We start from the raw sequence: 24768 nt of genomic DNA on the forward strand, positions 1-24768 counted from the left end.
AGTTACTTTCAGAGGACTATAAATCTATACTGCTATACAAGCTGCACATTGACTACTCTTGCCAGAGTTTAATTTCTATAGTATTGTTCCTTGAGTAGATATAGTAAAATCGTTGCTGAAATGCGAGGGTGTGCTTACTTTTGTGAGATACTGTGTGTATATAATTAAATATTTAACTAAATTGAGTTAAATGTGTTATAATGAATAATAATTGTAAAAATGTTTTGATTAAAAATAAATACGCAAGAAATTCAGACATACAAAACATTACACAAAGGGGCAGCACATATTTATTTGGAATTGAATATCCACAGCAGATCATGAAAGTTAAAGACTTAAAAATAAATTGTTACTTCTAAACATAGCAGTTCTCAGAAATTAAAATGAAGACTAAAGAAATTGAACAAAAAAACTTAAAACATCTACCTGCTACAGTCTGCATGTTTGTTACACACAAACAAAGACACAAACAAAAAGAACAAAACAACAAAAAACAGCAAAAAAAATAAAAACACTTTTGGGGTGGATATGCAATACTTTCTGTAGGTAGAATAATAACAACGCTTTTTCAATTAGCACACAGAGTCATTTTGCATGTCTGAGTGTATAGATGCTTTGGTGCCTTTTACCTCTGCCAAGATTATACTTGTGGAATTTTTTAACAAACCCACTACCAAACAATTATGTGTGTGCTTTGAAAGCAATGTACTAATATTCAGCATTAGCATCTATTTTACACTTTTCTTAACAAATAAAAAGGAGTTTGCCAATGACTTCAGTACAGCAGTAGGTGATGTCTGAGTAATTCAACAAGACCTTTTTTCCCCCTCACACTGCAGAGTAAGAATAGGAAAATACACAGACATGTATATTACTGAACTTTTCTTGCCTGCAACTGATCACTGATGAAACAAATCGTCTTTTAAACCAGCTGCTCCCAGTAAAATATTGCACATCTAATTTCAATATTTATTCTATAGTTGAGTTATAAAATCATCATAATCCTTTGTTACAGAAAATCTTCTCTGTTTAACAACTGTAAGCACAATTGTACCTTATAAAACCTTGATAGGATTTATAGCAGCAGACACTGTAGGCTAAAATGTGATGTGATTCACTAACAAAAAAAAGGTTAAACTATGGCCAAGTTCCATCAATGGCAACAGCAATGGAAAATCTTACCTGTAACTTGTTACGTCTTGAGACGGAGTAAATGTATGCATGTGTGCCTGTCTGTGTATTTATCAATAAAGATATGCTTTAGGACAAGAGGCGGTGAGGAAAAAAGTGGAACTAGAGATTCAGTAAACCGGCTTGTAGAGCAGTTGCCCAGTAAGCAGTCTACGCTTGATTTCTTTCCACAGCAGGCGTCGCTCTCTTTGGGAGCCCTTCATGATGCTACGATTTTCCTGAGCTCTGCGAGACAGGTACGGGACCACCTCATTCACTGGGCCATAGGGCACATACTTATACACAGGAAATCCGGCCTGACCTGCTCTCATGCACACACAAACACAAAAACACATCAGTCAGACCTTTTCTATTTATTACATAAGTATGCAACTGCATCCAATTGAACAGAGTCTAAAATTATATAGTGTCGAACCATAAAACAAAATTGTTCTAAAACTAGCTTTTTAATATATAATTAATTAAAGAAATAATGCATAATCTAAACAGTCTTTTCTTCTTTTTAAATATGTACAAATATCTGTCATAAACAAAAGGTAACTTAAAAGCCAGCTCTTCTTTATCAAATAATATGTAAAAAAATGTGATTACAATTGTATTTGTCACACACATTCATACAGAGTACAACATGTAGTTAAATGCTTTTTCGACAAGAACTTGGGCCAAACACTACACACAATATGAGTGTAATTTAAGTATGCATTTAATTTAATACATTTATATGGGATTTAAAATTGCATTTTTTAAAAAAAATACAAATAAATATTTTATGACGTTAAAAATGATGAATGTCAGCTCTAGATAATACGATTCAAGTCTGTAGGAGTTCTCACCTAGAGGGAAACTGATCTGGTCACACATTCCAAGCAACTGGCCAAAATAGACCTTGTTTTCCCTGGGAGAAATTCCCATCTCATTCATCCTGCATCCCCAAAACAGAAAGCCTTCGTTAAAACATCACACCCACACGGACAGAAACAGTAATTGCAAGCAGGTGTATATCAATTTGTGTGTTGGTCCAGACTCACTTTTCCAGCGTGAATTTAACTGTGTCTTCATTGTGCGATGCCACCATGACATTGGCCATCCTGTGGTGGTAGATCTCCTCCAGGACATACTCCAAACACCTTTTGCACAAAAATATTTATTTAATTAAAATATGTAAATTAATCTAAATCTTTAAATATATTGTTTTTAAATGCTTTTCACATTATGATGTTTCTGATGGCTATATTCCATTAAATTCAGTTTGGCCAAAAATGGGTTTTACCCATATAATTTTAAGAGTATCTGCATGTCTTTACACATTCACTAGTCAAATCAAGTCAAGTCAAGAGGCTTTTTTTGTCATTTCTACTATACACAGTGGTACACAGTACACAGTAAAGACAACGTTCCTCCAGAACCCTGGTGCTACAGTAAACAACATAGAGCTACAACACAACACAAAGCTACAGAAAGTGCATCGAGTGCAACCTAGTGCAAACTGTGCAGACGAAAAACAGTAGAGACCGACAGTACAAACAGACAGACAACAGTACAGACAGACAGATGACACAGGACAATACACGTAACACAAGATAGCACCGACCAGTAAACCTACTGTATACTCTATATATAGAGTACTGTGCAAAGAGAACTATAAAAACTATAACCAAGATTATATGTAAACATACACAATGCAGTGCAAAAAACAGCAGTAGCAGCAGTCCAGAGGTGCGAAAAACTGCATGTAAACAGTGTAATATGGTTACGTTTAAATAATAAATAAATGATGGTGGAATGAATTGAGATGAGTAATGAGTGTGTGTTAAGTTCAGGTTGTAAGCACCATGTTTGGATCTGGATTGGCCGCTGTGAGCTACTGCCGCGCCGCCATCTTGGAGCAGGACTACTACTAAATGTAACTAAATAAAAGTGGTGCATGTAGAATGAGATGATGAGGGCTAATAAGGGAGGGTATGAACAAGATGTTCCAGTCAAATGTTTGAACAGAAAAGAAAACATTTTTTCATTAGCTTGTGATTCTGTTGTGCATGTTATTAGTCAATATGCTCTGCCTCATTCACTGAGCATAAATAATGCATATAGCCAGTGGAGTAGCAGGCGGTGGTACATGAGGGACAGATGTAACTAGTGTAAAAGGATTGAATGCTTGTTAAAAAAAAATTTGTTTTTAATTTTGTGATTTCTTATAACTTTTAACTCTAAACAACTCCACTTATTTTAATTTACAGAAAATACCATTAATTTTTTCCCACAATAATGTTGTGTTGAAACCTCAGTATGACTTTTTTCTGTGGAACGCACACACAGAAAGTGAAGGTATCATGAAGAATATTTTATACATATTTTAGTCATCACTGACTCAATATATGGACAAAAGTATACTTTAAAATATAATATTTTATCTTTTACAGAACAAATAAAGTCAATGTGTGTGTGTGTGTGTTAATTTGACTTCATTCAATGTGTTTACTCGGCTGGTGAAGGCCATTAGGATGAGATAAACAGAGCAGAATATTGTTATTATTTATAAAAGAAACATATATAAAACTAAATATATACATGTGCATCTTAATAAATTAGCATATTTGATTTATTGAAGTAATTCAAATCATCAAAATTAAAAGAAATAAACATTTGAAATATCAGTCTGTGTGTAATAAGTCTATATAATGAGCTTCACTTTTTGAGCTGAATTACTGAAATAAATAAACTTTTCGATGACCTCCTAATTTATTGAGATGCCCCTACATTTTTTACAAATGCTGCCTACATTCTGTTTCTGTTATAGTCAAATTAAATGTTGTAGCAAAAAAAAAAAAAAAAAAAGGAGAAACAATGAAAGATGACCTGTGGTACATTCTGTTTGTGGACTCGTAGTCAGGGTTAATTGGATCATTGTATCCAATCTCAGCTGCTCTTTGTCTCTCCTGGTGCATGTAAGCCCCACGAACCAGTTTTGCTCCGAAATACCAGGCTTCCCGTCGTGATAGCTCCACATCCATAGTCACGTTATCATAAGCCTCCTACACACAATTAATAAATAGTTTTTAATGATTTGCTAGTTCTACAACCACTGCTAGAAGACATTCAGATCAGATTGTCAATCCATAAAAAAATTTGCACAGAATTTTAGGCAGGTATGGAACATCTAAGGGAGTTTTTCCTTGCCACAGGCTTGCTCATCAGGGATAAATGCACACCATTCACCTTGATTTCTGTAAAGCTGCTTTGAGACAATGTCTCTTGTGAAAAGTGCTATAGAAATAAACTTGACTTGACTTGACACTACAAATCATGCATTATACTTTATGGTTTGATGCTCAGATTTAAATGGTGTTTTTGGTAAGTTCATATCATATAACATAAGAAGTTACTGCACTTTTAACATATGGATTACACTGTCAAATTTATTTCAATGCATGTTTGTGCCACTGTTTTATATTAATGTCATATATATATATATATATATATATATATATATATATATATATATATATAATGTTTTCAGATATAGTTTTTTGCAAAAGTATCAAACCCATTCACTTAAAGTGAACCAGAAAGGGAACCAACCAAAAGTGACCTCTGTCCTTTTGGTGTTCACAAAAAGAACTCAGTTTTTTTTCTCAGACACCTTCTTGTTCACACCAAACTTTATAAGAACTCAGACCCCAGCTTTCTGCACAGCAGTGGATTTTGGGTATTCTTATTATATTGGTTATTCTTAAAATATTTATTTATTTCTCTCCACTGTGACAGATTTTGTCCAGGGTGCTCATGTACTTCTGGCGAAGTTTTTTTTTCACTTTAACGTGGCACTGTTGCGCGGTTCTGTTATATCTCCTTTCCTTAATTTTTTGGGCAAACTAAAGAAACACTTTTATGTTTTTATGGGTTGAGGAGAGTTGGCGTTTAATGTAATCATCTTTCCAAATTACAATAAGTGCACAACTCTCCTCCTGGGACCACACAACCCCTTGACCGGCCTTATTAACCTTATTGGTTTTTTTTGTTGTTACAGCAGTGATGTAAAATGGCTGCAGGTACGGCAAGCCTCCAGGTAGACATGTCGAAAAGAAACGCAAAGCGGACGGGGATCTCATTGCTTTTGCATATCACAAAGATATTGAACCACAAATAACCCACAAAAAGAACCATACTCAGACCACCTCCAAAGGTTAGCTTTTGGGTCCTTTTAGGGGGTTCTGAGATCACATGGTTTGCTTACATACACGCTGAACTGCTCTGAAAGCTTTTGAAAGCGTTAAACAAACTAGGTGTAGAAATACCCTAAAACAGGGGTCTCAAACTCAAATTGGCTGGGGGCCATTGCTGTGATTGACATCTCATTGGAAGGTTATTTTAACATTAAAGGAAAACAGGAAAGCGCAAAATCTCTGGAAATGAGTGTGTACATAACAGTTTTGGAGTAAACTTGGCTGTACCTGCAATCCAACCTGCTGCAGGTAAATTGTAAAAGATTGCAATGGAATTGCTGGTTGATGTAATTTATTTACACCTGCATGTGCATTTGGATACATTAAAAATAAATGACAAGCTAAATCTATTAAATTAATTTACTGATAAAACATAGAATTTTATTAAGAGTGCACCTCTGGCAAATAATGTCATTTCTTTTAATTCATTTAGTATTTATTTAAGCTGCTATCATTGGCAAATTTGTGTACCTGTTTGTGTATGCCTTACTTTAAGATAACACTGGTAAGTGTTAAAAATGATGGGGCGTTGCAGGTTGAAGATCCTCTGCATCTCTAGAGTCAGTCTGCTGATTGCTGGCTGGAAATAAGTCTGCTCGGCATCCACCATCAGCCTCACCCCATTCTCATTGGCATGCTAACATGCACACACAAAAAGGTTGCTGAAATATGGCATCCCTTCAGAGAACTGTTTGTCAAAGCTACACATTAAAGTAAAATCTTCTTGCAATTCTTGCATTTTTTGTTTTCTTTTATCCTGTGGGATCTCAATGCACACCCCTAGTCTTACACTTTCAGTCAAGCAAAAAAACTTGAATCCCCTACTGTTCTTTATAAGGCATTATCTGTCCAATTTAAATTATAAAAAATTGCCTTGTTATATATTGCTATATACCAATAATGTATAAAAAAATTCTATGACTGTTCAATGTTAACATGTATCTAAATGATTATATTATTTTCTATTGTTTTATATAACAATTTTTTATATGGTTATATATTTTTTGTGCACTGGATCACCTTCATTGTATTCTATTCATATGTATGTATGTATGTATGTTGTACCTTGGCTAGTGTGTCCATTCTCTGGAGCATCCTCTTCATCTGTCGCTCTTCTTCATCAGTAAACCGGGACAGTAGAGGCTCCAGATGACCAGTCTGAGATCGCACACAAAAAAATAAGTGTATACAGGGAACCATGATATTAAAAATACAATACATAGAAATCTGGTTATTGTTTGGTAATAAAAATGCAGTAAATACCTCCACATTGGGCACTACAAGCAGGTTGGAAATCTTTGTTCTGTCATTGATGAGGCTATTCCAGTCCAACAAGTCTATAGTCCTGCCAATAGACAAAAAAGTGTTATGGTATACCGGTCAAACTTAGTGCCACAGTGGTACTGCAGTAAACTCTTATTTACCCAAAGATTAGCCCTGAATATAGAAGCGGTGATCTGTCTTGCTGATGCTCACTGTACTTATTATGAATAATTTATGACTTTACAGCAGTATGTAAATTTAACAAATTATGGCACCTATTACAGCATATTAGCATTTACTGTTTACATCAGAGGTATTTCATACCTTGCAAGTGGGGCTTGCACGAGATGGAAAATACCACAAATTACATGTGATCAAAATAAATATATTAAATATTAAATTACTATTTTACAATCATTACACATTCACTGTAGGAGCTTTTCATTATAACAACAGAATACATAAAATATTATAAACTCGAGTAAATAAAATCATCAGGTGAGCCAGTCAACATTTAAAACCAGAATTACTTAAAAGTTGCATGTGTTGTTGTTATTATTTAACACATTAACTAGAGGCAACTAATTATAATGTTTTGTAATTCTAAAGTTAAGTATTCCTGCATTCTATGCAGTTGGACTCACAAGCGTGATATTAATAACATGCAAAGAAAACTTTTATTTTTGTGAAATAAAGCTTGTATCTAATTTAATCATCATTAATTAAGTAAATAACATCAGTTATACTATTTATTAAAGAAGCAACCAAAGTGGTGGCCAGTGGAATGGGTGCATGAGTTCTGAAAAAACAAACCTGGAAAAAAACTTGGGAATTGGCACTTGCTGGGAAACAATGTGAATGTATCAGGTTTTCAAGAATTGGATTTTACTATGCATTCCCTTACTACCTGATATTTTAATTATTTTTAATACAGTAATCCCCCGTTTATCGCATTCAAAACTAAATAAAAAAACACGATAAACGGACAACACCCCAAAAATGATATTTTATGTATACAGTACTGTATTAACATTTTGATTATTCAGTTTATGATTATTCAAAAAATATTCTTATCAATCATAAATTGTTGTCAATCAACACAGATTGTGACTAGAGTGTGTTGATCCACACCAGCTTATAAGGAATCATTTATTAATCTCTATTTGCAAGAAATGTCTTATTCCTTATAAACCTTTATTTCCTGTTGACATGTGCACAAATAAAATAAAATAACAATTTTGAACTATGTATTAAAAGTCTTAGTAGAGGTATAATAACTGTAATAACTACAGCGATTTATGAAAAATTGTTCACCCAGATGAACCCAGCTTCTCCCCAGTTAGCCAGTTTTCAATGTCTTTCTTTGATGCCACACCCAGCTTAGCCAAAGTATCCTAAGAAAGAGCAAGATGAGAAAGACTGAAACAAAACAACATACATATATACATATATAAAATATAATACATACCTATAAAATATATTGACGGCTATTTAAGCTTTAAAGTAATAATACCTGTAACTGCTCAAGCTCAAGTTTCTGCTCCAGCACAGCCATTCCATCCTTCCCCTGCTGCGCAGCCAGCAAACTGAAAAAACCCCTCCATTTTATGAGCACCTCAGAGAACTGCAGCTACAAGGACACACAAATTTAGCACTGAGAAGATAGATAGTGAAAAAAAAGTTATATTATTTACCAAAAACTGAGGTCGACCCAAAGCTGTCATCTTAATGGCTGAAAATCCATCCACAGAGCTGCCAGCTGAAACACAAACCCAAGTCAGGTGCTGACAGGTATTTAGTGCATTAGTAAATATCCACAAAACAGCTCAAATCTAACCAGATGCTTTGATGCATTTGATGAAGGTTTCCATGTGATCATCACACTTGGCCTCGTCAGCGTAGAAGTACGTACGGGCACTGATCACACCACCACGCCGATCCCCAAACTGACGATGGGCTTTGAACTTCTTCTCACGATGGTCAGTACCTACATGAATTATTTATGGTACAGCAGTTGGGTATGCTCAAATTAAAAAAAGTAGGGCTGCAACAACTAATCGATAAAATTGATAATGAAATTCATTGTCAACAAATGCTCTTATAGATCATTTGGTCTGCTCAAGTTAGCGTGAAGGTGAGATAACACAGTAGCTTGAGAATGGTAAAGAGTACAGGGTAATTATTATTATTTATTTTCCGGCAGCAGGAAAATAAAACACACTGGTGTCAGGGATGAAGGCGAAACATCATCACGGTAAGCAGAAACTGTATAATCATCATCATGTCAAAATGGCGTAGTTTTAAATTAAGTGCTATTGTGTAAACTGGTTGTTTGCTAACTTCAGAACAGCAGCACTGGATCTGTTCTGTCATGACTCGCGAGCATCAGGTTGTGCAATCAGCACGCTCACGACAGAGTGATGGATTCAATTAAAACGGAATAGACACTAAATCTAAAAGCAGCAAATAACAGCAGCAGTAAACGATTACATTTTAAGTCACTGTTGTGGTTTCCAGCGAATGCTTTCTTTTGTTTAATCAAACCTTAGCTTGCTGCATTTCTCTGTTTCATTCTCTTTTATATAATTTCTCCACTACAACAGTAACTTATCTGTTTTCAAATATTTACTGCAGCTTCACTATGTTCAAATGCATATTTTCAATGTTTTTATTTATTTGATTTATGCATATATTATTTAAATATTATACAAAATTAAATAAATTATAAATTTATAAATTATAAAAAATATTCTAAATGCTTATATATTCACAACTAAACAAAATGTCAATCAACTTGGAATCTTCAATTATCATTAAATACAATACAAATGTTTTTTTTTTCTTTACAGAAAAAAAACCCTATCCCCTAAGGAAGCCTGTTTCCACCACTGAATAAAAAATTTAAAAAAGCAAGTTTTTATCACGTAATTCTGAGAAAATAATTGTGATTGCAATAACCTTTTTTTTTATTCAGTGGCAGAAACAGGCTTCCATACAACTGTTTTGGTTAAAGCAGAAATCCCCCATGCACTCCACAACAACCAGCCACTATAAGCTTTAAAATGTTTAGACTTTTGTTTGATATAATGTTTATATAGTGTGTATAAAAGCTTTTAGAGGTTAATAATCTTTATTGAGTTCAACTGAATGTTGACATTTTAAAGCTTATAGTGGCTGCTTGTTGAGGAGTGTATGGGGGATTTCTCCTATTTACAAATTCACTCATGCTTGCAGTAATTTTGTGAAATCAACATTTGTATTGTATTTTGCAGATGGCAAGTTGAAAACCATGCCTTAAAAAAATCAATATAAAATATAGTACAACATTGTTTTGAAAATAAAAAAATACACAGATATATGTGTACCACAACAGTGACTTAAAATGTAATCGTTTACTGCTGCTGTTATTTGCTGCTTTTAGATTTAGTGTTTGTTCACTCTTTTAATTAAAAGCATCATGTCTCGAGCGAGCTGATGCTCGCGAGTCATGAAAGAACAATTCCAGTGCGACTGTCCTGAAGTTAGCAAACAAAACAGTTTACACAATAGCACTTCTTTAAACTACACCATTTTCACATGATGATGATTATACAGTTTCTGCTCACCGTGATGATGTTTTGCCTTCTTCCGTGATACCAATGTGTTTTGTTTTCACATGCTCGTGCATCACTGTGGTACTTTCAGACCACACAAACTCCGCTTTGCATAACTTGTAGGTACACTTTTCTTAGTGTTTCAGTTGTGTTTATACACACACACACACACACACACACACACACACACACACACACACACACACACACACTTTATTTTCAAAGGTATTGGGTCACCTGACCTTTCCTGCTATATGTGGTTCTAATTCAAACTGTTACCGCACAGCTGGAGGCACTCAATTGAACAGGACGTCTTTATATGCGCTATAATAAACTTTTGCATTCACTTGAACTTGGAAACCCAAACCTGTTCCTGCATAATGATGCCCCTGTGTACAAAATGAGCTCCTTGAAGATCTGGTTTACATGCTTTGAAGAGGAAGATCTTGAGTGGCCTGCTATAGAGCTCTGATCTCATCCCTACTGAACACCTTTGTGATGAATTGGAACACTGACTGCACCCCAAGCCTCCTTACTTACATCAGTACCTGCCTTTTGTAACACCCTTGTGGCTGATGAACACAAATATCCGCTTCCCAGAAGAGTGGAGGTGACCCAATACTTTTAGAAATATAGTGTATGTATGTGTGTGTGTGTGTGTGTGTGTGTGTGTGTGCGCGTGCGTGCGTGCGTGCGTATGTATATATATATATATATATATATATATATATATATATATATATATATATATATATATATATATATATACATACAGTGAGGAAAATAAGTATTTGAACACCCTGCTATTTTGCAAGTTCTCCCACTTAGAAATCATGGAGGGGTCTGAAATTGTCATCGTAGGTGCATGTCCACTGTGAGATCTAAAAAATCTAAAAGAAAAAATCCAGAAATTACAATATATGATTTTTAAACTATTTATTTGTATGCGACAGCTGCAAATAAGTATTTGAACACCTGTCTATCAGCTAGAATTCTGACCCTCAAAGACCTGTTAGTCTGCCTTTAAAATGTCCACCTCCACTACATTTAATATCCTAAATTAGATGCACCTGTTTGAGGTCGTTAGCTGCATAAAGACACCTGTCCACCCCATACAATCAGTAAGAATCCACCTACTAACATGGCCAAGACCAAAGAGCTGTCCAAAGACACTAGAGACAAAATTGTACACCTCCACAAGGCTGGAAAGGGCTACGGGGAAATTGCCAAGCAGCTTGGTGAAAAAAGGTCCACTGTTGGAGCAATCATTAGAAAATGGAAGAAGCTAAACATGACTGTCAATCTCCCTCGGACTGGGGCTCCATGCAAGATCTCACCTCGTGGGGTCTCAATGACCCTAAGGAAGGTGAGAAATCAGCCCAGAACTACACGGGAGGAGCTGGTCAATGACCCAAAAAGAGCTGGGACCACCGTTTCCAAGGTTACTGTTGGTAATACACTAAGACGTCATTGTTTGAAATCATGCATGGCACGGAAGGTTCCCCTGCTTAAACCAGCACATGTCCAGGCACGTCTTAAGTTTGCCAATGACCATTTGGATGATCCAGAGGTCATGGGAGAAAGTCATGTGGTCAGATGAGACCAAAATAGAACTTTTGGGTCATAATTCCACTAAACGTGTTTGGAGGAAGAAGAATGATGAGTACCATTCCAAGAACACCATCCCTACTGTGAAGCATGGGGGTGGTAGCATCATGCTTTGGGGGTGTTTTTCTGCAAATGGGACAGGGCGACTGCACTGTATTAAGGAGAGGATGACCGGGGCCATGTATTGCGAGATTTTGGTGAACAACCTCCTACCCTCAGTTAGAGCATTGAAGATGGGTCGAGGCTGGGTCTTCCAACATGACAATGACCCGAAACACACAGCCAGGATAACCAAGGAGTGGCTCTGTAAGAAGCATATCAAGGTTCTGGCATTGCCTAGCCAGTCTCCAGACCTAAACCCAATAGATAATCGTTGGAGGGAGCTCAAACTCCATGTTTCTCAGCGACAGGCCAGAAACCTGACTGATCTAGAGAAGATCTGTGTGGAGGAGTGGGCCAAAATCCCTCCTGCAGTGTGTGCAAACCTGGTAAAAAACTACAGGAAACGTTTGACCTCTGTAATTGCAAACAAAGGCTACTGTACCAAATATTAACATTGACTTTCTCAGGTGTTCAAATACTTATTTGCAGCTGTATCATACAAATAAATTGTTAAAAAATCATACATTGTGATTTCTGGATTTTTTTTTTTAGATTATGTCTCTCACAGTGGACATGCACCTACGATGACAATTTCAGACTTCAGAACTTCAGATTTCCATAATTTCGAAGTGGGAGAACTTGCAAAATAGCAGGGTGTTCAAATACTTATTTTCCTCACTGTATATATATATATATATATATATATATATATATATATATATATATATATATATATATATATATATATATACTGTATATATACACACATACACACACACACACACACACAGACATACATACATAAACACAAACAGAAGTTTCTTTCAATATATAAAGTGGCAGATCTCAATTTGTTTAGTCTCCGCCTCGCCCTTTGAGCATTTTTGTTTAAAATGTTTTTTTAAACTTCAAAACAACAATGCCAAGCCTATAAAAAAAAAAAAAAAAAGGAGTGTCACTGTGACTACTCACACCGTACCGGAAAAAAACAGGAAGTGGCTTGAGGCTAACGTTAGCACTGTGGATTCAAGATTCAAGAATTTTTATTTGCCACATAGTTCTAATGCAGAATACAACTTGCATCAAAATAAAAAAGTGTACAAAAATACTATATACAAGTATTTTTGTACACTTTTTTATTTTGCTGCAAGTGCCCTTGATCAACTAAACATTAATCAGCAAGTGTAACCATCCAGTAAACATTCTGGTGTGTGCTAACACTAAGGCAGTTCCCAATCTTTCCAGAAGTGTACATCCTAGCAAATTCCTAGCAAGGTCAGTTTGTACAATGCTTAGAGAAATTGCTAAACATCCTAAATTTATCTCAATCTCAGACTCTACAGGCCTGATTTAGCATGTTAAATGTTTAAGCCTCTTAAATTATTTGAAATGACAGCACAGCTTAGGTTCGCATTTTTTAAGCAACCACGAGACTTCTTAAACAATGTCCTTGGACACACAGGAACAAAGGGGAGAGGTCTGGCCATAATGCACAATGCTACACTTGGTAAAAACCAAACAGGGCATATTAGCACAAACACCTCATATCAGCTGTCAAACATGGTGGTGTAGGGCTGATAATTTAGGCTTGTTTGGCAGTCACAGGACCTTGCAGTGCACATGATATCTTGGGGCCAATGAGTTGGCCATTAACTTCTCTCTATACCAAAGTATTTAGAGACAAATGTGTCCACCAGCTAAAGCTTGGCTAAAACTGGTTCATGCGACAGGACAATAATGCTAAGCACACCTGCAAATGTCCAGCGGAATGGCTGAAAAAGAACATAATCAATATGTTGCAATGGCCAGTCAAAGTCCAGATTAGGGCTGCACGATGTTGTGATTATTGTGGTCAATATTGCGATATGTGATTGCGATATAATAAATGGTATCATGAGTCCACTTGATTGATCATCAAGGAAATTGCACACATTAGTGATAATGCTGAAAGGTGTATTTGTAAAACTACAAACACGATTCCAAAGAAGTTGGAACACTGTACAAATTGTGAATAAAAAAGGAATGCAATAATTTACAAATCTCATAAAATTATATTTTATTCACAATAGATATAAATATATAAAATATATAGAATATAGATAAAAAAAATCAAATGTTGAAAGTAAGACTTTTTGAAATGTCATGCCAAATATTGGCTCATTTTGGATTTCATGAGAGCTACACATTCCAAAAAGGTTGGGACAGGTAGCAAAAAGAGGCCAGAAAAGTTAAATGTACATATAAGGAACAGCTGGAGGACCAATCTGCAACTTATTAGGTCAATTGGCAACATGATTGGGTATAAAAAGAGCCTCTCAGAGTGGCAGTGTCTCTCAGAAGTCAAATGGGCAGAGGATCACCAATTCCCCCAATGCTGTGGCAAAAAATAGTTGAGCAATATCAGAAAGGAGTTTCTCAGAGAACAATTGCAGAGAGTTTGAAGTTATCATCATCTACAGTGCACAATATGGGCTTCTAGTAGTTCCTAGAATAGCAAAGTCCACTAAAGGTGGTAGAGCATTTTCACATTTAGCTCCTAAACTCTGGAATAGTCTTCCTGATGGTGTTCGGGGCTCAGACACACTCTCCCAGTTTAAGTGTAGATTAAAAACATATCTTTTTAGCAAAGCCTACACATAACATACGTCTCACATCATAACCTTGTGCTCCAGAACATCTGATCACATGCACATTATCAACTTGTGCTGTTAATATCATGAACAGCAGCTATGCTAATTCCTCTCCACTGCTTCTCTTTCTCTCCCCATCCTGAGACACCCTGAGGTTTGGCCAGCTCCAGTCACCTCCCACCTCGTGATGATTACGGACCTTTGAAGAAGTAGATGCCGAACTCACAAACATCCCGAACCATCTAGAGACATACCAGTGCCATTTGGATCCCGCTACATGTGTGGAGTTTTGACATTGGACCTCCTGGAGTGTTTAAAGGCTCTGGCATGGAGAAGCTGATGCTGGATCTGTGGTGATCACAAATGCTGAGCTCATAAAACTCGGAGCTACTAACCATATAGACTGTATAAGACTGCAGAAAGAACATCACTTATAATCTTATACTCCAGGAATCATGTTAGTTCTCACTGTCCAGTGTTCTGTTGTTGTAAGATTTATGATCAAACTCTTGATGTCACCCAGATGAGGATGGGTTCCCCTTTTGAGTCTGGTTCCTCTCAAGGTTTCTTCCTCATAACATCTAAGGGAGTTTTTCCTTGCCACAGTCGCCACTGCTTGCTCATCAGGGACAAATTCACACCATTCACCATCACTGTTAATTTGTGTAAAGCTGCTTTGAGACAATGTCTGTTGTGAAAAGCGCTATACAAATAAACTTGACTTGACTTGACAATATCATCTAAAGATTCAGAGGATCTGGAACGATCTCTGTGCGTAAGGGTCAAGGCCGGAAAACCATACTGGATGCCTGAGATCTTCGGGCCCTTAGACGTCACTGCATCACATACAGGAATGCTACTGTAATGGAAATCACAACATGGGCTCAGGAATACTTCCAGAAAACATTGTCGGTGAACACAATCCACCGTGTCATTCGCCGTTGCTGGCTAAAACTCTATAGGTCAAAAAAGAAGCCATATCTAAACATGATCCAGAAGTGCAGGCATTTTCTCTGGGCCAAGGCTCATTTAAAATGGACTGTGGCAAAGTGGAAAACTGTTCTGTGGTCAGACGAATCAAAATTTGAAGTTCTTCTTGAAAAACTGGGATGCCATGTAATCCGGACTAAAGAGGATAAGGACAAGTTGTTATCAGCACTCAGTTCAGAAGCCTGCATCTCTGATGGTATGGGGTTGCATGAGTACGTGTGGCATGGGCAACTTACAAATCTGGAAAGGCACCATCAATGCTAAAAGGTATATCCAAGTTCTAGAACAACATATGCTCCCATCCAGACGTTGTCTCTTTTAGGGAAGACCTTGCATTTTCCAACATGACAATGCCAGACCACATACTGCATCAATTACAACATCATGGCTGCGTAGAAGAAGGTTCTGGGTACTGAAATGGCCAGTCTGCAGTCCAGATCTTTCACCCATAGAACATTTGGCGCATCATAAAGAGGAAGATGCGACAAAGAAGACCTAAGTAAGACCTTAGTTAGGCAACTAGAAGCCTGTATTAGACAAGAATGGGACAACATTCCTATTACTAAACTTGAGCAACTAGTCTCCTCAGTCCCCAGACGTTTGCAGACTATAAAAAGAAGAGGGGATGCCACACAGTGGTAAACATGGCCTTGTCCCAACTTTTTTGAGATGTGTTAATGCCATGAAATTGCATCAACACTTAACTTATTTTTCCCATAAAATTATACATTTTCTCAGTTTAAACATTTGATATGTCATCTATGTTGTATTCTGAATAAAATATTGAAATTTGAAACTTCCACATCATTGCATTCTGTTTTTATTCACAAGTTGTACAGTGTCCCAACTTTTTTGGAATCGGGTTTGTATAAAGATTTGAAAATGAATACCTTTTTTTTTTTTAAAAGAACATTTCTTTTTTCAAAAGAACTTTTTGACAGAAAACATTTACATTTAATGTAAAAAAAAAAGTAACCGCTGAATTAAATACAACTAAATGACAACATAAATTTTCACAAAAATAAGATATTTGAAACATTTTATCGAAACAAACAGAGAATGCCCTGCCGCTGCCCGCCCTATTGAAATGATTTACCTGTTTTTCTGTTGAAGTTTACGATACAGATATAATCGCACAACCCAACATTGTGATTACGATAAGATTAATCGAATAATCGTGCAGCAATAGTTCAGACCTCAACTTAAATAAAAACGGTCTGGGAGGACCATAAGAGAGCTGTGCATAAACAAATGCCTGCAAACCTCAATGAACTAAGGCAACATTGAAGAGTGAACCAAAGTTCACTGTGTGAGAGACTGATAAAGTCATACAGTGAGTGTTTTTTGTAACTGCATCATCAAATTATATACAAAATTTAATGTGTATAAAAACAACATCCTACCTTAGTAAAGTGCTAAACAATGTCGACTAGGGGTGGCATCAAAGCGATTACCTATCTTATCCAAATCTATGTGAATGGTGCATTCAGTGGTATGTACTGCAATGTCAGAGAGTCTCTCCTGGCTCATTGTGTTTCTCATATATTTTATATACAAAAAGCACGATACTATATTCAAGCCATTCATAATTTGCATACTAATTTTTCCCGAATTTTCTACTATCCGATGCTGGAAACTAAATGACTGCTTGAAATGGCCCGATTAATTTATTTTTTCAGACATTTTATTTCATGCACCGGATCTCATTCAGGATGCTCTCTGTCTGTGGATGCTTGACTAAACGCTCTAAATTTCAGCAAGGCCAACATCAGCTCACAGAAAGAATTCTTCTCTTCTGAACGAGTGATACTTAACTGCTCAATTACCTGTCCTCCATCTATAATATCTGTTTAGTTATCAAGCATATTGGGACGCTTAGCCAATTTGGATGTTTAGCATTTTATGTTTAGCATTTCTCTTAAAAGGAGAAAATCCTGACAATTCCGCATATCAAGAGAGTTAATGAATGAAGGATGGAAGGAATTAAGAAATGATATATTAAATAAATATATTATATTATACACACACACACACACACACACACACAATTATATACACATCTGTACTACCCAAATGGGGTCTAAAACACGTTTAATTTTTTAATTTAATTTCTGAATTTATTTAATACATTTTATTTGTGCCAATTTAATCGATTACTCAATTTATTTAAAATAATAAGTGTATTGCATTAATTAGATTTATACATTATACATATTTATATTTTTTTATTTTTTATAAAATATTGATTTTATTTATTATTTAAGCAGGCATTTTATTTTAAATTGTTTTAAAAATATAAAACTGTTGATGTTCACAAATATTAATAAGAAAAATGATGAGCAGTTTTATGTTTTGCATTTCTTCCACCTAACTGTACCAAAATTGAACCAAACTGTGACTTAAAAACTGAACCGTGAATTTTGTGCACCGGTACACCCCTAATATTTTATATACAGTTGTGTGAAAAAGTGCTGGCCCCCTTCCTTATTTCTTATTTTTTTGCAAGAACTTGGGTTCTGCAACAGGACAGTTGTCTATATGCAAACTATATATCAATTTGCTCTTATAATTCCCTCCACTCTTCTGGGAAGATTTCACTAGATTTTGTATTTTATAGCAGATTTATAGCAGGCCACTCAAGATCTTTCTCTCCAAAGCATGTAAACCAGATCGTCTTTTAAAGACTATACAATTGAGTGCCTCCAGTTTGTAGTAATAGTAGTAAAAGGGAAGGTGACCCAATAATTTCCGCAATATAGTGTGTGTGTGTGTGTGTGTGTGTGTGTGTGTGTGTGTGTGTGTGTGTATATATATATATATATATATATATATATATATATATATATATATATATATATATATATATATATATGACCGTGTCATTGGTGCCCAAGGCTCACTGAGGTATATAGGGAGCAAAGGTTAGCCCATCTACTCCAATCCCCCAGAGAAGAGCTTCCAAATTGGTAATAATACTGGCTATGACAGACAGGTGTCAGAAGATACCGTGCATTGCAGCTTGAAGTTTATCCATCTGATCTCCCATAAATAAGGGAAATTAAAACTTACCAAATATCTTCCAATTTTTTTTCATACTTAGACTTCATTATAAATATTTTCAGATAGCCTTAATGAATGACTTAAAGAAAAATCCTTATTCTTAGGGTTGTATAAGGAAGCTCTCACAAGGTTGCAATGGATTTCACCAGGAAACACATCACACACTGAACTACTGACACTTATAAACAAACATGAAAAGACTAGTAGTCGAAAAGTAGATATGAATTGGACATTCATAAGCATGCATTAATGAAGGCACAACAAATGTAGTGCTGGCATCCATAACCCTTTATAGAAAACTGGCTTTATAATCATATGGCCTTTAAAAATAAATATATGCTACATACCATGGCTTTCCTTTTCAGCTTGAGAGACACAAGAACTGGAAAAATAAGAAAATATAGCAGGAAGAAATAGGCATGAGTGGTGAAATATTACATTCTGGCAACTTAAACTTTTGACACCAATCAAAAAAGATTTCTGGTCAAAATTCTCCAACTCCTCTAGACATTTGTTTACATGACACTGCTACACAATATAGACATACATAGCATTTTTCTGAGCTATTATTGTGGAATTATGATTGTCATCTATAGTCAACACCAAAATTATTACCACTCCAAGAAAATGGAAAAAAAAAGGCTGTTTATAAAAAATTTACATATAAGAATTTAAGTTTGCTATTTAAAAGAGCTTATAAGAAGCTCGCATTTTAAAGTTGTTTTTCTTCATAATGTGGCAAAATTCTTGGAACTGTTAAACATATTTTAATTTCAAATACTCTATAACAATGGTGCAATGGTGGTCCAAACATTTTATTCTGTTTTCAAGTCCGATTAGAATTCCTCAAAATAAGTCTGAGATTTTATGGAGGCCCCATCTCATGACTAATAGGATTTAAAGGATCTGCTGTTAATGTCTTGGAGCCAGAAACCATGGTACACCTTCAGAGGTCATGTACAATCCATGAGTCCAAAGCTGTTTCAGTGGTACCATACACAATAAGCTCTGGCATTCAAGTGATGCATGACTGGAATTAACATATTCAAAGTGTGCCACACCATTACACCACCTCCACCATCTTAGACTTTTGAGACAAGGAAGGTTGAGTTCATGGATTCATGGAGTTCTGACCCTACCATCAGTGTGCACCAGTGGAAACTAAAATTCATCAAACCAGACAACAGCGTTCTGGTCTTTTTCTGCCCAGTTTTGGTGAGTCTGTACCCACTGCAGACTTGTTTTGCACTGCAGATGTTTTTTCTTGGATAACCAATGTGAAAGTGTAGACCAATGTGGTCTTTTGCTGTTTGTAGACCATTTTGTGGTCACCACAGAAAGGTTATTAGCATTACTGTAGCCTTTCTGTTTGCTGTTGTTGTTCTCTGATGACCTCCCAGTCAAAATTCCTATTATTTTGGGTATCTACATCTGGGTGGACAGCACGGGACTAACAACATTACAACATTTTACATTCATCTCTATTTCAGCAACCAAATGCAATCCATCAACATAATAAATTATATTTTATATATATTATATATTATTATATAATTTATTATTATTACTCTCCTTGTCTACATTCATTCACATATTAGATCATTCTATAAAAGATCATTAATTCACATATTAAATGACTAGCATAGAATATAATAAGCATAGTATAAGCATAGAAACATGTTTTAGTATAACGTGCTAATCTATTTTGCTGCCCCTGTCAGGTAAAACAAAAAGATTGCAGCATGTTAGCCAGAAGGCCAGCAAACATACAGTCTATGAGAGAAGCCAAAGACCATTTAAAAGCTATCCGTTTGCCAGACCAAACTATGGATGGCCGAGAATTGAGAGTATTAAACCACTATCCTGTTTGTGTGTGTTTAACACCATCCCATATACCTAAAGCAGACTATAAGCTTATACATGCACAGACATGTGCCACCAAAACACCCTTCCCTTCACCATTACAGCCATAAAATAGGAAATTCACCTAAATTTTAAACCTACAGTGTGTGATTTCCCAGCTCACTACGCATCACTGAGCTTGACCTGGAAAAATGCATTATCAAGTTTTCAGTAATGACCCTAAAAAACATTTTCTAATAGTCTATTTCAGTATTTGTTTCTGGCATTAATTGTAATGACTCAGTTTTATGTTCAGTGGAAGAGTATTTTATAAAGGTTTCCTCTCTGCTTATGAAACAAAATACTGGTTCATTATGTCCTCTTTCTTTTTTGTTTTCCCTCCCAGAGGCCACTTCTGTGTTCCCATGATGAACGGTTTCGTTTCATGCTGTGCCATCAGAAAAGCACATCTCATCTTACCAAAAACATGTTGCATAACATTCACTGCTGCTTGAGGGTGTGTGTGTGTGTGTGTGTGTGTGTGTGTGTGTGTTTTACATGGTGTTTGCACATGTTTAAGACTCCATTCAAAGGGACAAAACACTTTCCAATTTCACCGACCAATCATGTGTGTGTTGGGAGGGGGGTGTGACAGGGCGCAGAGAGGGGCTTGGCCTAACTGACCATACAGAATTTAAAAACAGGTCCAATAACTGTGGCCTAATTATTTATTTTTTATAAGCAAGGACAAGAACAAACCTGCCTGATATTAGTTATAACTCAGTTGAAAAACTACTAAGGTATTTGAAATATATGAGAACAGTTTATTCCATCTATCGTTGTATTAGTTCATAAATACATTAAAGGAAACACTACCCATAAAGGATACACCTGCTATGATTACAGTTAAAAGTCATGTAGTTTCTTTTATGTCTTTCAAATACAGTATGTCTGTTACAGATTTAATGGATCTATTTATATAAGGGGGAATTGGTTGCGAAATGAATGCGAAATAACAAAATCATCTGAATTATAAATAATTAAATGTAATGTAAAATGTAATTTTAAAAACAAGTGATACAGGGAATACCTTTTATTTGTTTACCAAATTTGCTGACATTTTTACTGTGCTACAGTAAACTGCACTGAAGAAAGTTCCCTTTTAATTCTTATTTGCCCTTTCTACACCATATATAGAAATTAGAGTGCTTAAATATAGATTGTGGAATTTACTGAATAATACATAATTAAGATAATTAACTTATCTTAAAACAAGGGTATTGCTCCCTGGTTTAATAGTGGGAAACAGCCACTCAAGTCAGTCAAGTGCTCTTAGTGCCAAGCCCTGAATAAAATGGGAGGGTTGCATTAACTACATCTTAAGGCATAAGCAGGTTGTTTACTGTAAAGTAATTTCTTTTTTAATTTACATTTATTTATGCTGTTATTTATGCTGTTATGCTATTAAATGTTTGTTACACTGAATCATAATGGAACAGCTATCAAAGACCTCATTATCCTCCACATTGAACCGCATTGTTTTTTTTTAAATTTGTTTTATAAATGACCCAAACGGTATCGTTTCTATGGAAATATAAACATACATACAATTCACTATTTAGTCATTTAACGTGACTTTTTTGTGACTTTTGCATGCAACATTAGGCATGCCTTTTGGGCATGAACAAACAAAACATTTACACAAATTCAACTACCCGCATGTTCATTAACAAAACAGTCATCGCCTCTCTCCTCACTCACAAGCTGGCATCCTCATAGCACCACTATACTCACTCCATCTCCTTTTTCTCAGCCTCTTCCTGTGTGAGGTCTTCCTCGACGCTGTAGTCCAGAACCGAGCCGACACCAAAAGCCTGGTTCTTCTGCACCAAGGGCTTAATAGAATCCTGGTCCTCCCCTGCCACAAACTGCCCATAAAATGTCATCTTCATCAACTTTTCGAATAGACGCTGGCCCAAGATTCTCCTACTTAAGTCCATTAACTGCAAGGAAACAACAGTAGTGCATTAAATATTGATAAATATGTTATGCAGGCCATATGAAAGAAATTAGCTACAATATATATTTTTGTGGTATATGTGGCAGAATGGTTCCTGCTTGATACTGTAAGTAACTTAATAACCACCATTTACCACGTACTTTTATTTTTTAATTATTTGTGAAATATGAATACATTGTTCCTATACAGGTAATATTGATACTATGGTGGTGGTGATGATGATGATAATGCTGCTGATATATTATATAGATGAAACTATAGACAAATACTGATCTACATAGCAAATGCCAAGCCCCTCCTCACCTCCTTGTTCTTTTCCACGAGGAAGTCAAACGTACAGAGTTTAAACACGAGCAAACTTCGCAGCAGCTCGAGCGTGTCTTTGCTCTTGTACGCCTCTTGCGTGTTCCCAAAATCGATAAAGATCTTCTGGTCATGGTTATAAACGTGTCTTTTCTCGTGGCTCATCAAGTCCACCGTACACGTCTTCTCAACAAGCGGACACACCGTCTGCCTCTCGTCAACTTTCTCCTGCGGCCGGTGTGATGCTCCAGTCGATCGCAGTCTTTTCGGCGCAAACTGATCGGTGCGGATCAGTTTGGCTCTGCGCAGAGCGTGAATCGCATTGGAGCACCACATTGCGGAGTTTAAAATGACTGGAAAAAGTGCATCTGCTCAGTTTCCGCTCCGCCGATACACGCACACGAGGGCGTGGGGAGGGAGAGGGTGGTCACGCATGCCTCACACGAACCAGTTACAAAGAGAGATTCGGGACGCGCCTCTCACAGCATTTCCGAAACGCAGTTATGTGTAGCCATACGGGCCAAAAAAATTAAAACACCTCCCTAAATGGAGATTAGAAAGAGAATGTAAGATGTTTACCAAAACTCTCCAGACAAAAAGCCTAAATAGTTCACAGTCAGATACTTTTTGTTTCTCTCTCCCAATAACTAAGCGTTAGCTATAGGCAGAGAAGGCAATGGTCTAGGGTCTAGGGCTTTGAGGCAGGGCCTCCAAAAACGTAACAAACCTATACAGTAATTCATCAATCAAGACATTAGTATTATGCTGCCTGTCTTGATTGGTGAATTACTGTATAGATTTGTTACTTAAGTGACATTTTTTTAAATATTTTTTTTTTAACATTATCCAATAGACAAAGATAAAAACATTTATTACAAGAAGTCCCTTACCTAAAGTGGATTCAATTAATATCACTGTTTATATGTGGGTCCCGACCTCTGAATGCATGAAGAGACTGTATATAGTGATGAAAGAAACTTTTCTGCATACTGACCTGATTGCACCAAAATGAAGGGGGCAGGGGGCTACAAAGTGAAAAGCTAAACAGGCATGTAAAAAAGCACAGCTTGTAATGCAGCTATGTGAGCTGTCATCATGTACTTTTCATTATAATGCATTATTAAAATAAACAGAGCTTTATTCTGCCGCTTCACGTGTGAGGCATTAAGACTTTACAGTGATCACCTATGTGTCTTGAAGGACACCACAATATTCAAATCATTTGTTGAGCCATTCAGTAATTATTTGGTTGACAAATTTATTATGCAAAATAAATTAATACATGAAAAACAAACAAAATATGACAATGACTACAGCTATCCATATAGATTTAATTTTGCTGTTTTATTGAAGCCCCACCTCATAAGCATGGCACAGAGAAGAAACCAGATGTCATGGATGACAAACAAAAACAACAGCTTTATTAGATTTTCTCCTTCCTTTGTGAGAGGAAATCACTTTTGCACTTGCTATTAAATGTAGTAATGCAAAAGGGTGTACTGTGGGTTATTGCTGTTATTTATTATAATAAAGGTACTATTGTTAGAGTTTTTTTGTTGGAAAGGCATGAACAGCTAAACCATGTTTACAGTCATAGAGCTTTCATTTATTGAAACTGGTCACTAACTACAATTAGTCAGTTCTTTAACTATTCATATGTTGGACTGTAAGTAATTATGTACTTCAACTCAAGTGAAAATGTAAATAAAACACCTGAATTAAGTTTATCCTTGCTAAAACCAGGTGCTTCTTGAGAACATGTCTGCTTATATGCCTTCACTAGTGGGCAGAGAGGTGTGTGCCCTTATACCGACATAATATCCATAACAACATTACGACAGCAAAGTTATTTTAACTATATCTTAAACGAAAATAATTATCTTTGCTTATCTGTAACACTAATAAAGAAAGTCATTTTCTTTATCTTTAATTTATCAGGCTTG

The 24768-nt window shown here is 35.9% G+C and overlaps 1 protein-coding gene across 2 annotated transcripts; it reads right to left on the reverse strand.

Moving 5' to 3' along the window:
• Nucleotides 1–527: 527 nt before the first annotated feature.
• On the reverse strand, nucleotides 528–23253 carry prodha (proline dehydrogenase (oxidase) 1a). Of its 2 annotated transcripts, XM_046867797.1 has the most exons (15): nucleotides 22826–23253; nucleotides 22297–22505; nucleotides 20665–20706; nucleotides 19008–19042; nucleotides 8515–8664; nucleotides 8372–8436; nucleotides 8191–8307; nucleotides 7992–8071; nucleotides 6678–6759; nucleotides 6480–6572; nucleotides 5905–6051; nucleotides 4048–4223; nucleotides 2220–2318; nucleotides 2025–2113; nucleotides 528–1492 (listed from the first exon to the last, which is right to left on the reverse strand). In XM_046867797.1, exons 1-15 carry the CDS (start codon nucleotides 23159–23161, stop codon nucleotides 1302–1304), a joined length of 1911 nt encoding a protein of 636 aa, XP_046723753.1. In that variant the 5' UTR covers nucleotides 23162–23253; the 3' UTR covers nucleotides 528–1301. The 2 variants fall into 2 exon arrangements, with proteins under 2 accessions (XP_046723753.1, XP_046723754.1); XM_046867798.1 differs by lacking the exon at nucleotides 20665–20706 and having other exon boundaries at nucleotides 22826–23250.
• Between the last annotated feature and the right edge of the window lie 1515 nt (nucleotides 23254–24768).

Source organism: Silurus meridionalis, chromosome 15 (genome assembly GCF_014805685.1).
Source record: "Silurus meridionalis isolate SWU-2019-XX chromosome 15, ASM1480568v1, whole genome shotgun sequence".
Lineage (NCBI taxonomy): Eukaryota > Metazoa > Chordata > Actinopteri > Siluriformes > Siluridae > Silurus > Silurus meridionalis.